This window comes from Egretta garzetta, unplaced genomic scaffold (genome assembly GCF_000687185.1).
Source record: "Egretta garzetta isolate BGI_Z169 unplaced genomic scaffold, ASM68718v1 scaffold9, whole genome shotgun sequence".
In the NCBI taxonomy this organism is placed as follows: Eukaryota; Metazoa; Chordata; class Aves; order Pelecaniformes; family Ardeidae; genus Egretta; species Egretta garzetta.
The window spans coordinates 1,659,595-1,683,150 of NW_009260763.1; the positions used below are offsets into that span (position 1 = coordinate 1,659,595).

The 23,556-nt window shown below is 43.6% G+C and overlaps 1 protein-coding gene across 1 annotated transcript in view; it reads right to left on the bottom strand.

Moving 5' to 3' along the window:
- Positions 1 to 13,990, bottom strand: part of SH3BGRL2 (SH3 domain binding glutamate rich protein like 2) — a 58,534-nt gene extending 44,544 nt beyond the window's left edge. Inside the window, 1 exon segment of the mRNA XM_009646092.2 lies at positions 13,915 to 13,990. Coding sequence (XP_009644387.1) covers positions 13,915 to 13,990 — 76 coding nt within the window.
- Between the last annotated feature and the right edge of the window lie 9,566 nt (positions 13,991 to 23,556).

Below are 23,556 nucleotides of genomic sequence, written 5' to 3' on the forward strand. Positions count from 1 at the left end.
CGACGGGCGCTGTAGTTCTCCCCGGGCTGGGGACAGCCCCGCTGTTCGCCGTGCTTCAGCGGCAACCCCCGAGCCAAGCCGGCAGCCTGCGTGCTCCAGGCTGCCATGTCCCCAGGTCCCGGGGCTGCCAAGTGCCATCATTCGCGTTTGAAGAGGCTGAGGGGGCGCTTGTGCCGCCCTCCAGGTGCGCTGCCCGCAGGTGGAGGTGGCCCCAGCGCATGGTGAACAACGCGCCTAAACTCACGCCCTCGGCCTTCGGGGCTGCGCCTCCCTGACAGCTCGGCCAACCTGGCCGCCCCTGGGCCTCCCTACCCCCTGCGGAGCACCACCTCTGCCTCTGCCGGGCCTGAGTCCAGCCCCGCCGGCCACCATTTACAGTGGCGACAGGGTGGAAAATGGCGCCGTTCTGGACAGGCCAAATGGGTGCATTCCTGTCAGGGCAGGCAAAAGGGACAACGCAGGGGAGGGAGGGCACTGGGCGAGAGGGCTCCCCTACACCATACATCTCAAAGGAGTTAAACAGCACAGTCCGTTTCCATTCCTTGGTATAGATGTACAGTCCTCAATATTGTCAGCTGTGGAGCAGATGTTATTAATCAACAGGATAAGCAGATAACCCCAAATAACCCTTCATCAGTCAGCTCATCTGCAAGTGACTGAGGGGAATCCATACGGCCCTCATCAGCTTTTTTTTGGGTCTGTGAAGACACGGCCTGTCTTTATTTAAAGACTCAGAACCACGTAGCTGGCAGCCTCATACGTGTTACTACAGTCGTAACCCTCATCCTCTTACTTCCCTACGCGCAGCCAGATGGTTACTCATTCCCTCTGACTAAACTCTCCCTCCCCACCATTTCACCCCGATGGCGAAGTGCATGGTGTCGGGCTCCTTCACACCTTTGCATCGCCACTGCCCTCAGTGAAATTCCACCTTCCAGACTAAACGCAGACCTCGGCTCACTGCCAAATATGTCCTTAAAGCTTTCTTTACATTTTAATATTGATCGTTTATTTTGAAATCCTGCAGGTCTCCTGCAAGGTACTTAGCAAGAGCCATAAAAAATAATCAGGACACCCAGTGCCCATTTTGAGCTCGATTTATATCTCATGGAAGTCATTGGGAGGCTTTCCACTGACTCCACTGTCCTCTGGAGCAGAGCTCATTATCAGCAATATAAAGTCCAACCCTGTAATGCCAATTCAGGTACCAATCTTGCAAAGATTTATAGCTACGCATTACTTTGCTTTCATGAGAGTGCTTGTTGATAAGAGAGTAAACTTAATTGGAGTAAACTTAGGTACAAAGGTTAAGATTTTCTGGCTTCAGTGCTCCTGCCGTCATTTGCGCGTAGCTCTTACTGTGGGAACCACAAAACAGTGACCAACAAGCTTTTACCAGTTAATTGCTGCTGAGCAACCAGAAAAAGGAGCAAAGGAGGCAAACTTTTTTTGTGTGTTGGTTTGTAAGGTAACTCAGCAACTTGTTAAAACTCTCTGATATGTGAGTAATTATAGGAGTTTGCTGGAAAATCCCTATTACCCTTCTCAGTGAATTTCCTTCATAGTTCAGGATTATTTCTGACAATATATTTTCCTGTCTTTCTCTAAATTTTCTTTAAAAGGTGGAGATGTTTACTACCAATTACTTCCTTGTTTACTCCCTACTAGAAAATACTGGGTTTAATATTGTAGTTTGGCCATACTGCTAGTATATGAAACAAATAGAATCAGGGCAACTCACTGCAGCTGGTTGTGTTTGAGTCTCTCACAACATTAATCTGTAGCATTAAGTTATAATATTAATAACTCCTGCCTTCTACTATATTTCTTACATACAGCAAAACAGAAAAAAGGGCAGTGAAGTCTAATTCTGAGGGGTGCTGAACATCTTTGACTCTCACTAAACAGAAGAAGAGGATGCTCCTACCTCTCAGAGACAACCTTGACACATAACCAATAACCGTGTGGCAGAGTCTGAAAAAAGCATGAGATGTAAATAAGACAATAAAGAAATTTTAATGGGACTGCAAAAACTGTAGCTAAGGTACTTTTAAGGTTGTTTCCTCTCCTTGTAAGAGTTCTCTGCTTTGCCTGCTCCAAAAGCCACAAATCTATTCCCCTTTCCTGTCATGGAAAACAAACAACTTTCATTTCAGTCCATTTGAAAGTATTACTGAGCTGCATAAATCCTCCAAAGCTGTGGGGAAAAAAGAGGTGGCAGGAAAGGTAAAACCAGCAGCTGTTATAAGAATCCAAATCCACTGCTCCATTTTGAATGCCCCAAACTGATCGCCAGCCAGCCAAGCCAATGTACGTTTTTCTTCTGATTGTTTTTAGAGTCTCCCTTTTGTTCCTGTAGCCCTTGTGTGAGAAGACTCCTACAGCTTGAACTTCAAAACAGAGCCTGAGCAGCCAAGCTCATGCCGAGAGTTGATACACCCAAATTGAGCTGAAGTGCCAGAGCTCATGGAGACCTTCCATCCATCACACTTGACACAGCTCCTAGCCAATGCTTCAGCACCCTTATTCCACACATATTTAGAGACACCATCAAAGACAGAGCAGGGCGCTTCCTGCCTGCATTCAACTACTTGACCATGAATGCAGCAACTTAATTAAAGTGTCCTTTCAAACACCCTTTGCAACAGATTTTGAACAATCTCAAGTTGTATTTTGATTACTTTTCCTGTAGTTCTCAATTTTTATTAGGTAAATTTATAATATTCAGGCCAAAAATCTTGCACCTGTAACTTCTCAGTACCAACTTTGATGTAGCATGGGCATTGAGAATCCAGACAGCTTTTTCATTTCTCTCTCTTGCTAGTGTTTCTGTACACACAAAGAAGCTAGTTTGGTCATGGAAGTAGTCCAGAAAGTTAGGAAAAAGAAGTATTACACTGAGAAGTTGAAGACTTCAAAGCTTGTAGAGCGGCCTCTTACTTTACACGGAGAACTATTATGCTGCGGAGGGTAAAACCTATCAGACGTGGCCACGTGACATTTTGCACTTTGAGGTGGTGTACAGGTTAAGACTGGCCGTCACCCTCTGTCCTGCAACCACTGCTGGCAAGTGTCCTGAGGCTACACTTTTAACTCCATTTCTGTTGTACTGTTCTAGAGGTTCGAAGACCAAACATTGCAAACATTTAGTTAAGTAGGAGAAATGTAATAAGTTAAAAACACTGTTAAAATGATTTATGAGCTGTTTTCAATGTTTACAGGAGGTGCAGACTGGAGTTGAAAATGTAAATTTATAGGGGCCAGGGGGTAGTTTCTAAAGATTTCATGGTAAGAATGATTCATTGTTATGCCAGTTCTTCATGGAAGGTTAAACAGAACTTTGCTGCTGCTAGGGTAACAAAGAACACACAAAACCAAGCCTTGTGAAGATGTGAAAACAGAAGTATAAAAGCATGACCTCGGACAAAGAAGATTCTAATTATGATAAAAGATTATTTGTATAGCAAGATGCAACAGGCATAGGAGGAAAATCCTGCAGAAATGGAATATTATATTCAGAACTGAAAAAGTGGTTAGGATGGCTTCATCTCTCACCTGAAGGGAGCCATCTGCCTGAGGCATTTTGGAAGTTTTCTGGTCTTGTTGGCATGGGTTGTTGGTACCCATCAGTTATTTCTCTGGGTTCCGTGAAAGGTTGCTAAGAAGTAGTAAATTCACACAGACTCAGCAACAATCCGCATACTTGAAATTTCTAAAGGGGTACTTTGCACATTTTAAAAATTCTGAGTATCAAAACATGTTGAGAATTACTGTTGGCAAAAGGGGAACATAAATAGCAGAGGTAACAAAATACTCCAGCTGCAATAGAGCTATGCAGTGTCATTGGCTGATCTTGCACAGCAAAGCCCAAGAGAAAGTAGGTAACTTAAAGGCTCCAACACATACACAATGGCCAAAGTAATGTGATACAGGTGCAGGATTGTTCCATTTGTTGAGTAATGGCACTCAGTGTGGTGGCCAATAGTCTGGCTAGACACAACTTGAAAGCCTATGAGATAATGCTGTTTGGACCCTGATTCTCCACATAGGTGCTGGAAGCCACTGTATTTTTAAGGCATTGATTTAATCACACAAGGAAGCTCCAGGGTGTACGCATGACTCTCTCAGTCATGCGTTAATGCCTGCAGACCTTGGTTGTGCATAATATTATGACTCCTCCTCTACATGCACAACAGATCAAGCAGCTCCTGGTCAAGGTCACCCTATCCCTTGCAAAAATGGCTTCAGAGGTTTTGTAAATCACACCAGAGTGTCCCAATAACAAACTCAGTTTCATGAAGGACTCTGGTTTTTTCCAGAGCCATGACTGTGGCCAGAGGTTTATATTCAGAGCATTTCACAATTCCCCACAGTCAGCTTTTCGCCTGGAAAAAAGGAGTCTGAGGGGAGACCTTATGGCTGTCTTACAACTATCTGAAAGGAGGCTGTAGTGAGGTGGGTGTTGGTCTCTTCTCCCAGGTTAACAGGCAATAGGAGGAGGGGAAATGGCCTCATGTTGTGCCAGGGGAGGTTTAGATTGGATATTGGGAGAAATTTCTTCACCAAAAGAGTTGTCAAGCACTGGAATGGGCTGCCCAGGGAAGTGGCTGAGTCCTCATCCCTGGAGGTATTTAACAAATGGGTAGATGAGGTGCTTAGGGACATGATTTAGTGGTGGGATGGCAGGGTTATGTTAGCGGTTGGACTTGATGATCTTAAAGGTCTTTTCCAGCCTAAACTATTCTATGATTGATTCTATGATTCTATGATCTTAGAGATAACATCCCAAGATAAAGCTTTTTCTCTTTTGACTTGGAATTTCTCTAAAGCTTGTACAAAGCGCAGGTATTAAAGTTGGCTCTTGGGAAGACACAGAGCTGGAACAATTCTGAGATGGGTTTTGATTCTTGCATTCACAAATTTGTGGCATATTGAGGAAAGCAGAAAGGTATGGCTGTTCTTTGTACCATCTCTTTATAACCGACAGAAAACAAACAAACCCCACAGAGTGCTGAGTAAACCTTCCTTCATGCCATTTAAATCTAAATATACCTTGATAATTCCAAAGCTGTGTAAGAGTCCATTCCTCTCAGCTCCTGTCCTTTAGTTGAAGTCACAGTCTGCTGCCCTTTTTCAGTTGAAGCATGACTAGTTGTTAGTATCTGTGGCCGCTTTGATTCCCACCATGATTTCCTAATACTAAGGACCTCTGAAAAGAAAAACATTTTTCCTGTGAAATTCATCACCTGATGTGGCTCAGTCAGCTGCCTTGCAATAACTGAACCTGGAGGTAAAAACATCTTTCATGCTCTGCATTAAATCATTCATCACTCCTTAAACTTACAGCTACATGGTGTAAGCAGTACCAGTGTTCATTTCACACCCGTGTCCTTAAAGACCCCGCCGTTGTTGAAGCCAGTGGCTCTGACTGAGGAGCAGGATCCAGGCAGGTTTCAGTCAGTGCTCAGCATTCTACCCCATCCACTCTTTCAGCCCAAGATATTGCAAACAAATGGGGACCGATGATGTCAAAGCCCGGTAGGCTTGCATTTCTTGGTGAAACCAAATTTGTGAGCAGCTTTCTCTTACCTTTCTTTTTTTTTTTTTTTTTTTTTTGAAATTTCATTACAGCTTTTAAGATGATGAGGGATGAAAGCCCCCACAAATCTTATTCCCCCATCTGCAGTTCCAACAAAACTTAAATTAGCGAGCACTCAAGATGCACAATGCAGTCAGGGAGCAGTCACAGAGCATCACATTCCCACCAGCGCTTTTCTGGGGGACCTTCTGCCAAGCCCTTGGAAAAGCAGACTATCACCACATTCACTCTGGCTGTTTTCCAGTTGGTTTTCCGCGTCTGTCCAGTTCCACTCTGACAAGGCACTTTAGAAGATTCATTTCTTGCAAGATGCAGGAGAGGTGGGTCATCAGTAATATTTATGTATACAGGGACAAAGAGCGAGTAATCTTTGGAGAATAAGAAGCAGCTGAGTACATGAATATTGGCAACTTTCCTAAAGTGTATGCACCAAATAAACTAAGAATAGTTATTATTTTTATAGTATATTTTTATAGTCCTTAGGAGTTTTTTAGATGTTTCACAGAACAGAGAGAGGGGAAAAAATCTCAAACTTGCAAAGCTGACATAAATTTGAGGATAAAGATTATGTGTGCCCTGCATTTCAAGCATAGGTTCAAGCCCCCAGATGGAGGCCACATTCACATGGTGGGGACACAAGACTGCACTTGGGCACAGGTTTGGAGTGACCTTTAGGAACCAGCAGGGAAGAGTTTTGGCCCGCACTAATCCTCAGCTCAGAGCCTGAGGTGTCCCCATGTGCAGCGTGGGTGGCCCGGGTGCGTTGTGCTGGCCCCTGCCCTGCTGTTGGGGTATCCCATCTTTCCGGAGGTGATACCACGTGGCTGACGGAGCCCTCCCCAGCAGACAGGCTGCATAAAAGGCATAAATTTCACTCCGCTGAAGCAGTGCAGATGGCTGCAGCCAACCTTCTGGCACCCTTCTAGACTGGGGGTGTGACGCCCTGTCAGCATGGCAGGCTTCGTGGGCAGGGGCCAAGGAGAACGGCAACAGAGGTCAGGGTGGGGAAAGTGCGTGGGTCCTGTTTCCCAAACTGGAGAGGGGACTAGCAAGTGGGAGCCGGAGCTGGTGGGGAGAGAAGGCAGAAAAGGAAAATGTGGTTAGGGATGTGCTGCAGGCAGGTCGTATTGAATTATTTGGGAACTGACTGCAATTTCTTGAGCTAGTTTGAACAGAGAGGACCCTCTTCTGCCTGGACAGAAGTGAAAGAGACGTGGATGCAGAGCAGGAGCACGCTGGGCTGAAAGCAGCTGCCTGGCCTGGCAACTAATGCATTGAGCAAAGGAGCATGTAGGAGGCAATGCAAGCCAGGCTGAACAACAGCTAAATAAATGAGAAACCATACAACTTCTCAAGAGATGGGTGGACAAATCATTGCCCTTCCATGCATCGCCTTAGTCTCAACCCAGGTCTCTTTTGCGCTAAGCATGGACTTGCCTGTCAAAGCAGATACACTTTTTGTATTCTTTGGTAAAGTAACCCTGCAGAATTTGCTAACGTGTATTTATTCCTCTCAGATTTGTAGCATAAAGTTCGTTACATCTTGCATTTCCATGTCCTGTTTTTTGCACCATTTTTCCCAAATCGGATCTTCAGTGCAGCTGTTACTCTGTCCCAGAGCTATCTGAGATGTATTTTCTACTGCCATAAAGGTACTGGGGAGGCAGTGGCTGGGAAGTAATATTTTCCACAGAGGACTAATTAACCTGTAACTGTTGTTCAGTTCTAAAAAGTAAAGTGATGAAAATGCTAAGTGGCATTTTTAGCACTTCCTAAAGTTAGCTACAAAACTCAGCACTGTTACCCCTGGTCACATTTGACCTTACCAGCTCTCCTTTGCAGAAAAAAAAAAAAATGACGTGCTTTGTGTCCATGTTTTTGCATTGGGAGAACTGCTGGTTGACCCAGTAAGTATGCATTACTTTTGTCAGGGAAAGCACAGCTTAGGACAGCTTCCAGCCTATTCAGAGCATGACTTCGATGGGAAGAACAAAAAACTAATTCAACCCTTTGTTTTTAATTAATTGGAAAAGGACGGTGAAAGGCACACAACTGGGCTTCATTGGAAATCTGTAGAACAAACATGGCAAGCCAAATGAGAAGTTATGAGAGGTTAGCAAAATTAATCTCGCTGCAAGAAATATTATTTGCTCGATTCATCATAATCATCTTCTCAAGATACATACTTTCTGTTTCATTAAGCAACAGACGTATCATGCAGCCAGCAGGGTCAAGTCTGCTGTTGTACTAACGGCGCGGCAAGGGTAAGCACGTCAAAGCTGCTATTGATTTCTTCTAAATGCAGCTAGACTGAACTAGAATTACATTCAGAATAGCAGATATAAAATAACTAATGAAGGTGTGGCCAAGCAACTATGTTGCTAAACCTAACCGCAACCTCTTGCTCTCAGATGCTTTTGGGGATGAACCTGAGTACAGAATGTGCCCCTGGGCTATGCAGAAATGGTAAAGATTGGACTAAATTTTAAAAGAAAAAATTATTAAGGAGGTTGTTTGGCAAGTAGAAATACACCCTCAAATCTTAAGGTTTACAAGAGCAATGCATGTAAACTAGCTTATTTTAGACAGCATACCTGTCTCAATCATAACCTATTTTAGTAATGAATTGGTCAGCATAGGCTGCTCTTAGATCAGTCCTGAAAAAGAAGCTACAGTTTTTAAAACACGGGGGGGAGGGGGAGGCTTTATGAATTATTTCCTTACTCTTATAAAGAAAGTTGTCTTTGGACCACAAATGGACAAATATGGTAGCACAGCTATATCAGACCCCAAGCAGGTAAATATCTGTGATGCCCAGTCTACTTTCTACACTTAAAAAACAACTTCTATTTAAAATAACAGGAGATAACTTTGACTCAATATTAACTTCTTAATGTTGATGACTTGCGGTCTAGGAAAGTCTGAGAAATATTAAACTCAGCAGAATCGATACTTTGGTATCATAACTGGATGCAGCATTTCTTAACGGAATCTAGACAATGGGGCATACAGCAGACCCTTTCTCAGGGTTTTTGGACTACAGAATAGGCTGCACTGGAGGCCAGCATGAGGGGATCCTCCCAAGATCCCTCACATCATCAGTGGGTCAAGGACTAGCAAGGGTCCAACAAAGATCTCATGGAAGACTTCACAGAAAGGAAAAATAGTGTTTCATATGCCCACAGAGTCAGTTCAGCTTCTCCATTTTGATTCACTTGCCTGCCTCCCTGTGTAATCACTAAAAGCCCATATCTGCAGTCGTTACTCCTGCTGAGTAGACCTCACTCAGACCAGTAGCATTCAGTGAAATAAATGGGACTATCTGTGAATGAATGGTACTCAGCAAACTGGGTTGCAGGTCCAGGCTGTGGGATAACAACTGTGAGTCAGTGTGAACTCAAACAGCAGATTTCTCTGTGGGATATGACTGGTGAGGGCCTTACAAACCTTCCATAGCATGACCCAGTGGTCAGATACTGGCCTACAGGCCAAGAAGCCTGGGCTGATTCTGAGTTGTGCAGCCAACATGATGTGTAGCAGGTACATCTTCTTTAAGGCAATTTCTAACACTCCCTCTTTCAGTATTTCTTACGGGACCTTTCCGTTTTGTCACTCACTGGGATGCAGCCATTAGGCATGACAAGCAGTAGATATTTGTTAGTTGCGGTTTCATACCTATGGACATCTCCATCTTGCCATGATTCAGCTTTGCCTGCAGTATCTTCACGCTGTCTCCATGTTGCTATCACTTCCAGGATGTTCTAGATGCCAATTCTAGATGTTGAACCGAATGGGACTGATTCTTATGGGACTTGGATTTAATGTAGATCACAGTTGAAGATGTAGTTTCTTCATCGGCTGGAATTCTTGTATTAAGAATAAACCCCTTAGGGATTCAGAGCAAATTTCTTGTGAGCCTGATCAAAAACAGCACCGTGAGCTTCCCCGGGAACTAAGGGCTATTTATACTTCTTGGTACAAGTTACACTAACAAATAAATAAAACCAAGTGAACTGGGTTATAATATTTCTCCTATGCTTGGAGCTCACTGAAGTCCAACAGAGATAAGAACCTTTGTCAGTGAAGCAGATCTTTGTTGTCTGTCATACAGAAATTTCACGTCTTGCACTAATATGGGAAATGAAAGACTGTTCCCAAATGGCGTTAGTGCCACAGAGCTGGTTCTCGCACAGAAGCAGCTATCTTATCTACAAAATATTATTATGGACTTACTAAATTGGATTTGTACCTGCCTACGTAATACATTTTATGATATTTATTTTCTTCAGGAATTTAGGACACTAGAGGAGAAAACAAAAAAACCTGCACACGGTCTTAATCTCAGCTCCCCACTCTCTGGTTCCTTCTCTGACCATGGAGTTTTCTGTAGTATTGATTTGTAGCTTTTCCTAAAACATTGGTTCTTTTCTAAAAGTTTTGCTGTCCTATTTTTTGGAAACTATTTTGTATTTGTTTATTTTAATGGGGAAAAAAAAAAAGGAAGAGTTTGGTTTAGTTATAATGAATGATTCATCACTCCTGCAGATCATCCAGGGACGCCATTCATAGTTAATGATTAAAATGCAGTAATAAAACATGAAATGTTTGAAAGTCAACAGCGATGCCTCTGAAGGTAGATCTTTGACAGAAATTGCTGACAGCATCAGAAACTCTGCCTCTATAAATATATATTCAAGCATACTAATTTCTCTATTTATTTATTTCCTTTTGCCTTCTCTCCCTTGCAGGTGTCTTGTATATGTGCAGTTTCAGGTCAATAGTCTAGCAAGACGACAGTTTGTCTATAATTTAATTTAACATTTTTCTTTCTTAATTTACATTTTTACTAATTTTTAGCCTGCAGTGATTATTTGCATGGAATTAAATTGTCTTCAAAGTCTATTTTTAGCCTGATATATCGGATTAGAAATGTAAGCCAATCATGCAATGAGGTTAACTTTAAATCCTGTGGAAATTGTACCAGTCTGTTCAGTTTTCTCGGCACTGGCACCCATCTTGTTTGGGGTCATATGACCTTTAACTCCAATGTCAAATGTAATTTCCCACCAAAAGGAGTACAAGCAATCCCCTTAAAAGAGACATTTTAGAATTTATAAGGAGAAGAAGCCTGAGCAGATTTTTTTTTTAAAGCTGATGATCTGAGGGCTGTGATTGTGTTTTAAAATATGCAAAGAAAGAATAGAAAAGTCAGGTAAAAAGAAAAGCAGAAACTTGTGCTTGTTGTCCTTTTCCTACCACAAGCACTATTCACCAGTTCTTACTTCAGGGGCACCCACCAATACTGGTAGACCTGCGTTTTAGCCAGTGCTGTATTTATTATGTTTAGCCAATGTTAATATCAGTTAATACTATTTTTGAGTTCTACAGTTGCCTTAACTGCTTGCTTTCTCCTCAGTTTAAAAAAATCTATTTATATCTATTGGTTAAAATTCAGCTTGTGATTACCAAGCTGCAGATGGAGCTCCCCAAACAGCAAAAGGAGTCCATGCATCCGTGCCAGGAACAGTTGGAGCCACGGTGGAGAGGGGGCTGAGAGGATCTGTCATTACAGAGTCTTTATTCCTTCGACCTCAGAGAGGTGTCAAGAAGAGGCAAAGTCTGCTGCCTCACCTGTGCGCTAGTGCCAGGGCTTTTGGCAGACCCAAGAGAAACCCGATTATTCAGGGCTTTTTGCAAGGTGACGTGAATTTCACGAGTAATTAAAGAGAGGATATAGGAAGTAGATGCAATTGTCAGTCTTCCAATGGACTATTAACAAAATACTAAAAAGATGTTTTTTTAAGGTACGGAAAATGCAGGGTGGGAAGGGTAGGAGTTCTTTTTAAAATGTGTTTTTCCAGCAGAACTCATTAAACAAGAGATCAAGGCTGTTCTAGCCTAACCTATAAACTTCTGGGATGATCTGCTAGAGGGATATTTTTGTTTTCTAGGGCATGGGCTCACTTGAATATTTCATTTCTTAAGAGCACGAAGAGGAGCTGAAGAAAGGGTTTTAGATAAGAAGGAAGGACCAGACAATTGGAAAGTGTATTCTCCTCCAAGGCCACGAGCCATGCGGGAGCATCCCCATCCCTATACAGGGCTGCAGGGATTCCAGAAGGGCTCCACATGGACATCAGGGTGTCTCCTCATGGAGCACTGCAGAATTAGGCTAAACTGAACATATTTAATATGATCTTGGACAGCTAAGCTGCTTATCACTGTGTGTCAGATAATACATTAGGCAGCTGAGTGGCTAATAGATTAAACAGAGAAAGGCTGATGGCAGGGCATTTTCAGTTGCTTTGGATTATATTCCCCCTCTAGGAATGACACCGTGAGCTTGGAAGGTGCAGGAAAGATTCCCTGTTTCCTGGTTTTCCAGAAAACCTGCTTAAAAATACGTATCTAGTAAATACTGTCTTCTGTATGCAAAACAATAGGTCAATCTTAAAAGTCATCACGTTTTATAAATCTTGATCTGAATGGATCTTAACAAGGATTAAGGAATTGATAATTAAATATATGTATTATTACAGAAAATCGGTCAAACCTAAGAACTCTTTAGTTCAGTTCTGAAATTTAAGTTTTCACTTTCAGAAAGAGTTTTCAATCTAGAAAACTGTAAATGAAATATTATTGCTAATTAAAAGATATTTGCATATAGTTGTAATGGTGCGCACAAGCCTTCAGTGGTACCCGCCCAGTGTGCAGCCTGGGGAGGATCAGGATTTCACGTTTGCAACTATTGCTACAAATGAAATGATCGGAATGAACAAGCTAACAGTATCTGCATGAAAATAAAGCAGTGCTTTTATTTTCCATATTTCTATTTATGTTTCTCTTTCTGGAAACTATGTTTGTTTACTTAAACCATACCAGACACTGGAACTCAGTCTCCTTCACTGTTAAATAGTGACTGTGGCCAGGGCCATGGCTTTCCCTCTAGTCAGTTAGCACTCTCCCCAGCGAGACCCCTGCACGGTTTGGGAGGCAGCACAGGCCAGGGAGCACTGCTGGTTTGGATACAGCTACACAGTTTCAGAATCACACATCCACAGACAGTTCAGGAGGGACTTCTGGAGGTCATCAGTCAGACAATCTGCTCAAAGTAGGAGCAACCAGATTGAGTTGCTCAGGGCTGTGTCCAGCCAAGTTCTGAGTATCTCCAAAGACAGAGACTCCACAACCTCTCTGGGCAGCCTGCTCCACTGCTTGACCACCCTCATGGTGAACAATTTTTTCCTAATTTCTAGTCAGTATTCCCCACGTTGCAATGTGTGTTCAGCTGCCTCTCATCATTCCACTGGGCACCTTCAGGAAGAGTCTGAATCAATTTTCTTCGCACCCTCCCAGCAGGTAACTAACTGCAGACAGCAGTAAGTTCTCCCCAAAGCATCTCTTCCCCTGGCTGAGCAAACCCAGCAGCCTCAGCTTTTCCTTGAACATCCTGTGCTCCAGCCCCTCGCTAGCTTGGTGCTCCTCTACAGGACTCACTCCAGGTTTTCATGTTTTTACTGTACTGGGGATCCGAGGGTGCATTGCTGACTCATGTTCAACCTGTTGTCCACCAGGATCCCAGTTTTTTTTCTGGAGAGCTGCTTCCTGGTTCATACTTGCCCAGAGTGCACTGCTGCATGGGGTTACTCCACCTCTAAGGGTGACAGAGGGGCCCGTGGGGTCTCACTGCCTGGGGCCAGCCTCACAGCAACTGCAAAGCCAGCAGGGCTGGGTTGGGGCAGTGATGGGGTCAGCCCAGACCCTGTGGTCACCAGGCTGGTCCACAGCCACAGGGCTGCCTGTGGGTAAGCTGATAGGTCCTGTACGCAGGGCAGTGCCCTTGGTGCAAGACACAGAGCTGAAAGCAGCTCCCGATAGGAAGGGCTGAACCCGGCTGCAACCGCTCCACAGCACATTTGAGACACACACACACACACCCCGAGCCCCAGAGGTTGGCTGCAGAGGCATGGAGCTAGCCCCAAGCCCAGCAGCCAAACCCCAGGAGTGGGAGAATATACTCAAAGCCCAAACTGCATCCCCTGTCCAGATCAATAATAAAGACATTAAACAATACTGGCTCCAGTACCCATCCCTGAGGGCTGCCTCCAGTCACCAGCAGCCAGCTGGACTTTTTACTGTTGATCACAAACTTTTGAGTCCGGTGGTTGTCACCCACCTTATCAAGTCTGCATCTTTAAGTGTCCCGTGGAGGCCAAGAGAGTTAAAGGTGTGGAAGTGGGCAGAGCACAGCAACTGGCAGCCGTGCCACCGAGAGGCTCACAGCATCATTCGGTCCATGAGCCTCCAGCTCAGACCCCGAATTGCACACTGGGCCAGCAGCTTCTGCTTGCAGAGACCAGGGTGCCGGACCAAGACGATGCCGTTCCCCATCAGCGCAGTAAGATGGGGAGGTTGAGTTGTTCAAAATAGTTCAGAGGACTTGTGGATGCATCTTCTGCCTACAAGACTACACCCTTGCACTGCCGTGCAAACCTCCTCCACAAACACTGGTTGCCACCCGCACATGAATTTTAAGGGGAGATAAACAGGACTAGACAAAAAAGGTTTTCTCGTTAAGCATGAGGAAAAGCAAGCAGCCCGGCAAGCGTCCCAGTGTAAAAAGGCAATTAGATCAAAGGAACCAGGAGGAGTTTAAAGACGGGACAAAGCTTTTTTCAACTCCCTCCACCGCCTTTAAGGGCTGGTGTTGCTCTTCAGAGAGGTGGGCAGCCCCGCTCGCTGCCTCTGCCGGTGCTGAAGCCCCACCTAGAGCACCGCCGGGATACTGCTCTGCGTTTTTAAAACTGGTTAACAACCAGGTCATACAAATATACTACAGCTGAATCGTTTTCATTCCAAGGGACTGCATATTTTGTGACCTTAAAGGGGGATCTGTTCTGGCATGATTTTTTTCTATACGTTTATCAATGCCCTTGGATGAAAACATAGCATTACTGCACGAAAAATTTGCAATATGACACACAAATTGTGGAAAACAACAAAGGCAACAGTTCTATGATACAGACTGACTGATCATTTGTTGAGATTAAAAAATAAAGTCCAGTTTTGTTAATGAAGATGTGAACCCAAATGCAAGCTCATGCACCATAGAACAAAAAGCATCATCAAATTCCTAGATCTGGGGTTGAGTCCTAAAATGCAATAGGGCATGGAGAATGAACCCCATCAGAAGAAATCCCAAGGGGTTAATCAACAGCAGTTGGGTGCTGATGCCACAGTGAAAAGTCCCCATCAAAACTTTGCATACACGAGAATTCAGATGATAAAGTATCTTATTAGGACCAGTGTCATCAGCCCCAGCACTCCTTGCACGTAATATTCATTCTGGTATCGCAGAATCACAGAGCGGCTGGGGTTGCAGGGACATCTGGAGATCATCTAGTCCACCAGCTCCTGCTCAAGCAGGCTCAGCCAGAGAAGTTTGTTCCAGTTAGAGTCCAGCCAGGTTTTGAGTATCTCTGAGGATGAAGACTACAAAACCTCCTTAGGCAAACTTCTTGTCTTTGATCACCTGCACAGTAAAAAGCGTTTTCTTACATTTAAATGGCATTTCCTGTATTTCAAAGTGTGCCCATTGCTTTTCATCCTGTCTCTGGGTACCACTGAGAAGAGTTTGGTTCCTTTTCCTTTACTCCCCACATCAGGTGTTTATAGGCATTGATGAGACCCCGCTGAGCCTTCTCATCTCCAGACTGAACAGTCCCAGCTTGTTCAGCCTCTCCTCGTTCGTCAAATGCCTCAACCCCTTCCTCACCTTCACAGCCCTTCACTGGACCCACACCAGTATGTCCACACCTCTCGTGTCCTGGGGAGCCCAGAACTGGTCCCAGCACTCCCAGTGTGCCCCACCAGCGCTGAGCAGAGGAGGAGGGCACCTTGCCCTCACCTGCTGGCAGCGCTCCCCCTCCTGCAGCCCCAGGAGCCATTGGCTGCCTTTGCCGCAAGGGTGCATTGCTGGCTCAAGTTAAGGCTCATACATCACTCATGACGTATCCTAGCACACACTTAGTTATATGCTATGTTCAAGTGATCAGTACCTAATCACCTCCCTGGCACAGGTACCCAGCTATCCTTGACACAAAGAGAGGCTGGTCCAGACTGGAAATGACCTTGGAACTAGGATCCAGTTCAAACCATGAGGTTAGCTAATTTCAGCATCCCACTTTTGAGAACTACTCCAGCCTGCTTCGTTGCACTTCCTTCACCCAGTGGCACATAGTCACAGTCAACCAGGCCTCTCACATTGTTCTCGCGGTGTGATGAGGACACAACCCACCAGTGCTGGCAAACACTGCTGCAGTAATTTAGCCTGACACAATTCCCCTTCCCCAGAACAGCAGTTTCAGTTACCAGTGAAGATGAGTTTGACTAAAAATAACAGACTTACCTCCAAGTACCCAAGATTCAGCCCCTCACCTCCTTCTGTAAGCTCTCCTAAAAGCAGTCACCTGCAGCAGTGGGGCAGAGCAGACAGCGGGGGGCACTCATGACCTAAAACTCACCCATCTTATCCCCCAGCTTAGTTCATCTGGGTAAAAGTACTTCATTTCACTGTTAAAAACGTGCGCTTTCTTGCTTTGAACTAGCTGCAACTTCTAACCACTAAGGTTCATTGCACCTTTCTACTGCTAGCCTAAAAGCCATCTACCACCAGGAACAACAGTACTTGCTATCAAATGATCCCTCGACCCTTTTTTTGCATTGAATCTTCTCTCGGTGTCTCTCTGAATCTTCTCTTGGGTGTCTCTCACCATAACATCAAGTTTTATGGACCCCAGTGATTCTTGAAATGTGTTTGTGAAGCCTTTTTAGTTTTTCAACACCTTTCTTCAAGTGTGGACACCAGAAATGCCTGCCTTATTTCAGTTGACATGTTTCACCTGTGGCAGAGAAAGATGTGATGCCACTTCCCTCTCCAAACTAAATCCCCAACGATCAATACTTCTTATAATTTTTGATTACTTTAGCTAAAATTGACTTAAAGCCCCAATTACAAATCGATCCTTTCTCCATCTCCAGAACTGCAGTAAACTCATGACCATGAGAGGTGCAGGACAGAAAGGAAGGAGGAGCATCTGCTCTGTGGTACAGGTGTATCCAAGCATTTTTTGAGGAAGCATTCCTCATCACTGCCTTCCTCCATCTCATAGTAGCTGGCTCAGATGGTGGTGGGAGCAGGGAGGCAGTTCATGTCACTGTGCTGGGCTACTAGAAGGTTCCCTGCATGGCGAACAGAAAGAGGTAAAGCAAATGAGGGTAAAGCCTACTTCACCCGCTCCGTTTGGATGGGCTTCTCTTCCTTTTTCTTGATGATATGAGAGGACTGGCCTCTCGAGCCTAACATTAGCCTTTGGAAACATCTCTCGTGCAGTCCTTCAGTCTGTCTGAGCAGGCCCAGGGTTTTGCTTTAATTATCTGAAATATCTCTCCCCTGTTTGTTCACCCGCAGTCCAGGGCTGGCTCAGTCACTGTCCTTGCTTTTCTGCCGATTACACAGTGATCGATCTCATTATTTACTAGGTCTTAGGAGAGGATTGACAGCTTCGGTTATAAAAACCGAGAGGGAAAAAAACATCCAGAAAGCGGTCTTCATCAATCAAAGCATCCTTGAAGCACATTATGGAGGCACAACATGAATAATAGAATATTCTAGCTTTTTTATTGCCAAAAAAAAAGAAGTTAAACTACTCCAAATCCTGAGAAGATGAAAAAGATGTTGGTTTAATGCTATTTAATTCCAATAAAGAGAATTCCAGTAAGCTGATGTATACGTTGCAAGAGTTTATACACTTCAAGCTGTAAAGGCTCAGACTTACCCTAAATAGGATTTTAACAAATGAAGGTGATTAAGTCAAGAATGCTGTCTCTAAGTTGCTGTCCTAATCAGTGGTGCACAAAGTTCCCAAGGCACGTGTTATGCTCAGAGGCACCTCAGCCTTCGCAGTGACGGGCAGCTCAGGACATATCTCATGGATAACTTTGGTCTGCTTACACTCCCTTAACAAGCTTGATTTGGGAGGCACATCCAGAAATCTGAGGACCCAAGTTTCAACTCCCTTCTCTAACTGAGTGGGCGTATATCTCTACCTCCTACTTGCCCAAAGTCTGTGTTACATAAGACCGTGAGCTGAGATGTTGGCAATTCTCCCCCCTCACTCGAAGCATTCCATTTCGCATTAAAAAAAAAAAAATACAATTTTGATGGTACAATCAGGTGCCTAGAAGTGGTATGAGTTGCCTAAGGCTCTTTCTGAGTCTAACAATTAATAATCGAGATGTCTTTATATTTTGAATGAAGATTTTTTTTTAAGGGGAAGATTTTTCTTCGTCCTTATACAACGCTTGCATAACTGGGACAACAAAAATGTTTTCAAAGAAGTCACATTCAACACCGAGGCCAAATTTATTCTGATATAACATCCATTCTCTTTCCTGCTTTCAAAGATACATTTGACCTTCTTTCTCTACAACATAATTTATATCACTAAACTCTACAGAGACAGAACACAATTAATTTGCTATCCTAGCAATAGAAATGAATTTTAAAGCCAAAAGAGATGGATGTTCAGAAGCAACACACATTGCTTTTGATTAAAAGATATGTCAAAATTATTTGGTCACTTCATTAATTTTTTTTCAAAGACTAATATACATATTGTGAATATGAAATTGCAGATTATGCAAAAGCAGCAGAAACAAGTCCACAGATACCACATTTGTCCTTCAGAAAGCGGTTTTCTGGAAAAACATTACTAAAACCTTCTAAGAACAAATACACCATTTAACATAAAACTGCCAGATCCTGAACAATCTGCGTGAAATTTTCCTCCCAGTAGCATATGTCTTCTGGAGAAAGGCATCCCTAACTGAAATGTCTCCTTCAGACAATTGCTTTTTCTAATCAAACATTCAACACTTGTTTCCTCAGCATCTTCTCCACCTTCCCAGACTTTGCTGGGCTTCTTTGTTATTTAAATTGCTTATAAAATACTTGTTGTTAGCCCATAAACAATAATTTCATTGTTTTAATGTGTGACCTTGTTAAAACACACCTATATGCACAACACGAGCCGTTAAAACTTCATATTGTAGTAATGGAGCATCTTATTTTATTACGTGGAAGTCTTAATTCATCACATGGTAAATTATGTTCCTGTGATTCACCGGCATCCACTTTTGTTATTCATCTAGCGTTCCTCCACACAGCAGCTGCGAGCTCAAAACCCAAGCAGGTATACTAAACCAAAGAATTTTAACAAATTTGTAAAATCTCTGAAAACAGCTAGCGGTGTGAAGTACACATAAATCTTTCTTTCATTGCACTGTATTTTCCCTTCAATACTTCAATACTTCACAGCCTTGGAAAATTGTATTGTTATAAACAATTCCCCATGAACAATGCCCAACATGCTGCTTTTATACATCTTCAAGTTCAGCTGAGTCCACGGCAGCCCATTCTCCGTCACCCGTCAGAGGGACAAAAGGGGTGTCAGTAACGCCGCAACAGCTCCAACGCCACCGCAGTCAGAGAATGTGGAAGAAAATCCCCTCGAGAGGGGCTGCAACTAGTCACGGTATGAAAAGTGACACCAACAGACGTTCTTTCAAAGAACTGTAACACTGGGTTGTAAAAGGTGAGAGGTTGTTTTTCAGCAGGTGACTCGGGGGCACTTGAGAAAAGGAACAGCGAAAAGATTTTGGGTCGCGTTGGAGTCCAGGGCATGGGAGACAAGCTTTGAAAGTGATCTTGGGCTTCTCATTTCTCATGGTAGGTGAGCACACAGTAAGAAAAGCAATGGGCCTCCATCAAAATCATAGCTTATTTTGATAAATGCATTTAAAAGTACAAGGAGACCATGAATATTTATAGCATTGGAACAGACTGACGTGTAATTTTATTTCCATTAGAATTTAAAATATTTTGATGATATGATTGCAGATAATTGAGAGCAAAGGGAAGTATGTGCTCATACGCAATGTACCTTGTATGCAGGAGAATATTCCAACACACGTTAAAGGAAAAAGCCTTCAGCTGGATCCTAACTGCATTCATACTCATGCTCTAATAGAGAGATCTTAGTCACATCGTAGGCCACTGTTATATCAGCGGAGAGAGGGAACAAATATCTACCTCGCCACTGGAAACAGCAGCCTGAACTGGTGCTCTTGGCTACACAGATCTGCGGAACTGCTTTGATCCAAAACCTCTTCAGCTGGTGTTCCTGGATTTTGAACAAAGCTTTTCTGCAAGGGCAGATGCAAGACGCTACCTCTGGCATATGTGATCTCCACCTGCAGCCCGGGGAGGACCCCACGCTGGAGAAGGGGGGTGCCTGAAGGAGGCTGTGACCCCATGGGAAGCCCGTGCTGGGAGCAGGGTCCTGGTAGGGCCTGTGGCCCCGTGGGGAGAGGAGCCCAGGCTGGAGCAGGGGCAGAGTGTGAGGAGCCCTCCCCTGAGGAGGAAGGAGCGGCAGAGACAGCGTGTGGTGGACTGACCCCAACCCCCATTCCAGTCCCCCTGTGCCACTTGGGGGGGGAGGTAGAGAAAATCAGGAGTCAAGTTGAGCCCAGGAAGAAGGGAAGAGTGGGGGGAAGGTGTTTTAAGATTTAGTTTGTTATCTCTCATTACCCTACTCTGATTTGATTGGCAATAAATTAAACTAATTTTCCCAAGTCAAGTCTGTTTTGCCCATGACAGTAATCGGTGAGTGATCTCTTCCTGTCCTTATCTCAACCCATGAGACTTTCATCATACTTTTTCTCCCCCTGCCCAGCTGAGGAGGGGAGTGATAGAGCAGCTTGGTGGGCACCCAGCGTCCAGCCAGGGTCAACCCACCACAAAGTCCCAATCTCACAGTGAAGTTTCACATCGTGCCGTACTCCTGGCTAAAACAAGCAGCATGTTGCTTCAGCTCCCTCATTTATATCATCACACGTTCTTTAAGTCCCCACTTCTTCAAGAAGTTACAGTATTTTGAATAATACCAGGCAGATTTTTCCTTTTCTGCAATCCCACAAAAATTTTCCCGTTCCAAATTTGAACACCGTCTTTGTTTTGGCAATTCAGGGCATTGGTTTTATCCATCACACTAGGTACAGCTGTAACAGTTCCTGCCCCGTAAGCCACAGCCGTTGCTACGGTGCAGTGGAAATCAATAGCATTTTTTCTGTACATCAGGGATTTCCCATCGATATTTACATATAACAAGTAAATGAGCATGGGTTCCACACATCTGAATAAGCCCGGGGGCTTTACCCCTGTTGGCACCTCTGGGAATATCAAACTGTGTGACACTGTGACCCGATTCAGTTTTTGAAGGTTTCCCCCCTCCTTTCTGAAGCAGCCTTCCCCTCAGTTAAGCTCTGACACTAGGGCCCTTCCTTTCACGCCTTCTACTTCCCCCTCCAGCTCTTGAATTAAATACTCTGTTTCAGCAACCTTCCTATCCAAGCAAGCAGTTAAGACATCAGACTTGCTTTACACAGACAGAAGAAAACAGCAAAACACTACTTCTTGCTCAGGTGATTCGTATACTTGTCCCATCCAAGGGAGCCCGAAATACCGCACCATTAATCTGGACTGTGCCAACTGTTACATAAAGGACAATACCTTAAATACATTACTTGTAGGTTTTAGATTAACAAATTTCCACCAGTTAATCCCTATGCCGATACTGCACGGTATCTGAATTCATTCCAGTTCAGCAGCTGATTCTAGCATGCTAGCATGATTCTGGATGGAGCGGTTGGTGGAGAAGTCTGATGGGATGCTGTTTGCTCCAAACAAGAGGCCTGTACTCAGTACAATCCAATACCTGTATTAAATAAACATACTGCCTAAATTCAATACCTATATACTACCTAAATTCAGTAACGAATGATTACTTAGTTGCTAATCACTCCCCAAATGGTTGTTAGTCACGGCAATTAAGACTACAAATTATCAACACAAAAAAGGTCTCTTCCACATTTTTTAATGCTTTCTCTTGTTTTTTTTAATTGCTTTTTCTGCTTACAATTTTCCTAGCTACAGTGGGCATGGAGATGGATTATGAAACCCTTTCATCCTATTTACAGCAGCAACAGCATTTCAGATTCTGGCCTGGCCTGCTGCCAGATACAAGCAATACATTTCCTCCAGTTGCAAGCAATAAAATTATTCCGCCTTTGTTATTCCGCATTTCCCTGGATCTTTTTGAAGGACATCCGTGATTCTCTGCCAGCGCTGCTGTGATGAATTATATGCTTTAGCTGTTTAGCACAAGGGTGAGCTATACAAAGCCACAGGAGGATGAATTTTAAAAATGATCCACATGAGCTTTTATTCTTTTTTTAAAACTGATTTCATAATAGTAATGCAAATAAAAAGTCTTAAGTGCAGTTAGGGAGACAATAGAAATTATGAAATTCACAGGCTGGTTGCTGGTTTTTTTGCATGCTGCATGTCTGTTTTCTGGGATTTTAGGATCAAAAAAATTAAAAGCTCCATTCAGCTTGGGAGACTCGATGTCAGGTCTATGCCTCCCTGGCGCTTCTGTGCTTTTGAAATACCTGCTCTCATCTCCTCTTCTTTTACCAGAGTTTATGCCAACATGTTTATGGTAGCACTCTAGTCTACTCATTAAATTACATTTACAAGTAATTTAATTAAGCATATTCAGAGTTCTTGCGCACAGTGTCAGTTTTGAGACTCTTTCAGTTCTGACTTTCATAATCATGAATTCTTTTCTTTTTCCATTGAAAAGGATACAATTTTTCCTCCTAAAATGTATATTTTGGGGAGATGGCAATCTTCTAATTTCAAGTGCATTAAGACTGTATTTTCTCACATATTTCCTTATATTTTATTGTGAAGAAGGTGAGGTTTTCTGCCTGAAAACATTACCGTGATTAACAAAACTGGTACCTTGTCCTGTTTCTTCAGTTTTTTAAATTTTCATTTAGTGGTCCATGAGTGTCAATTTTAAACATTAAAAACGGCAGAGAGATAGTTCTGTTGACTGCAAAGCTGTGTCCCTTTCGTGAATGTCCCATTTATGCCTTCCCATTCAGGCAGGTTATAGTAACTTTCATGTGAAATGTTCTGTTTTACCTGACTCCATCCAAATTCTTAGGTCACTTTCATCACTGTGCTGTCATAACATATTCCATCAGTAAGCGAGGTAAGCCAGATCTGCTGTTTGTTTCCTTTTCCCTTCCTCTCTCCAGAAGGAAGTTTGCTTGACTATATTAGTTATTAAAGGCTATCACGAGAAAAAAAAAAAAAAAAAAGTAACTTGGAGTAATAAAAGCCAAAGTTTAGAAACCCTCTTTACTTCTTTGTGGAATAAAACACATTTTAATTGTTAAACTGGACCTGCCCTTTGAATTCAAGCTCATTCGCTAGCTTTACACAGTACTTTTATCCTTTTTGCTTTAAGTTCTGGGGCACTTTATAATTTGATACTATTCCTTTCTTTTTCTTTTCCTCTGGTTTAGGGGAGTTTGCTTTTGAATGGCGGAACACACAGAGTGTACATGTAAAGACAGATATGTATCTATGCATAAAAGCTGTCATATATTGGTTATTCATCTAGTATCCCATTCTACTTAAATATTAAAGCAAAGAGTACTCTTGTCCCTTTTGCTGTCTTCTCTGATCAGTCATTACTCCCAGCTGTTGCTCTGACCCGAAGGCTCATTCTCAAACGCCAGATGATGGCAAGTGCCCGAGGCCACCCAAGGTTTCCCTCGACCCCTCTCCCCGGAGGGGTTACGAGGGGGTTGGCTCATTACCGCGCGGCAGATGCCAGCTCAAAGACGGACTGCTGCCTTCACCCCCCGCCCTCTCTGATCTCCCACTTGACGCCTCCTGCGATTGCACACACGCGTCCCTACAAAACCAAGATGGCGGCCCCCGGGCAGGACCACAGAGCCTGCCGACCTCGGGGCAGGGC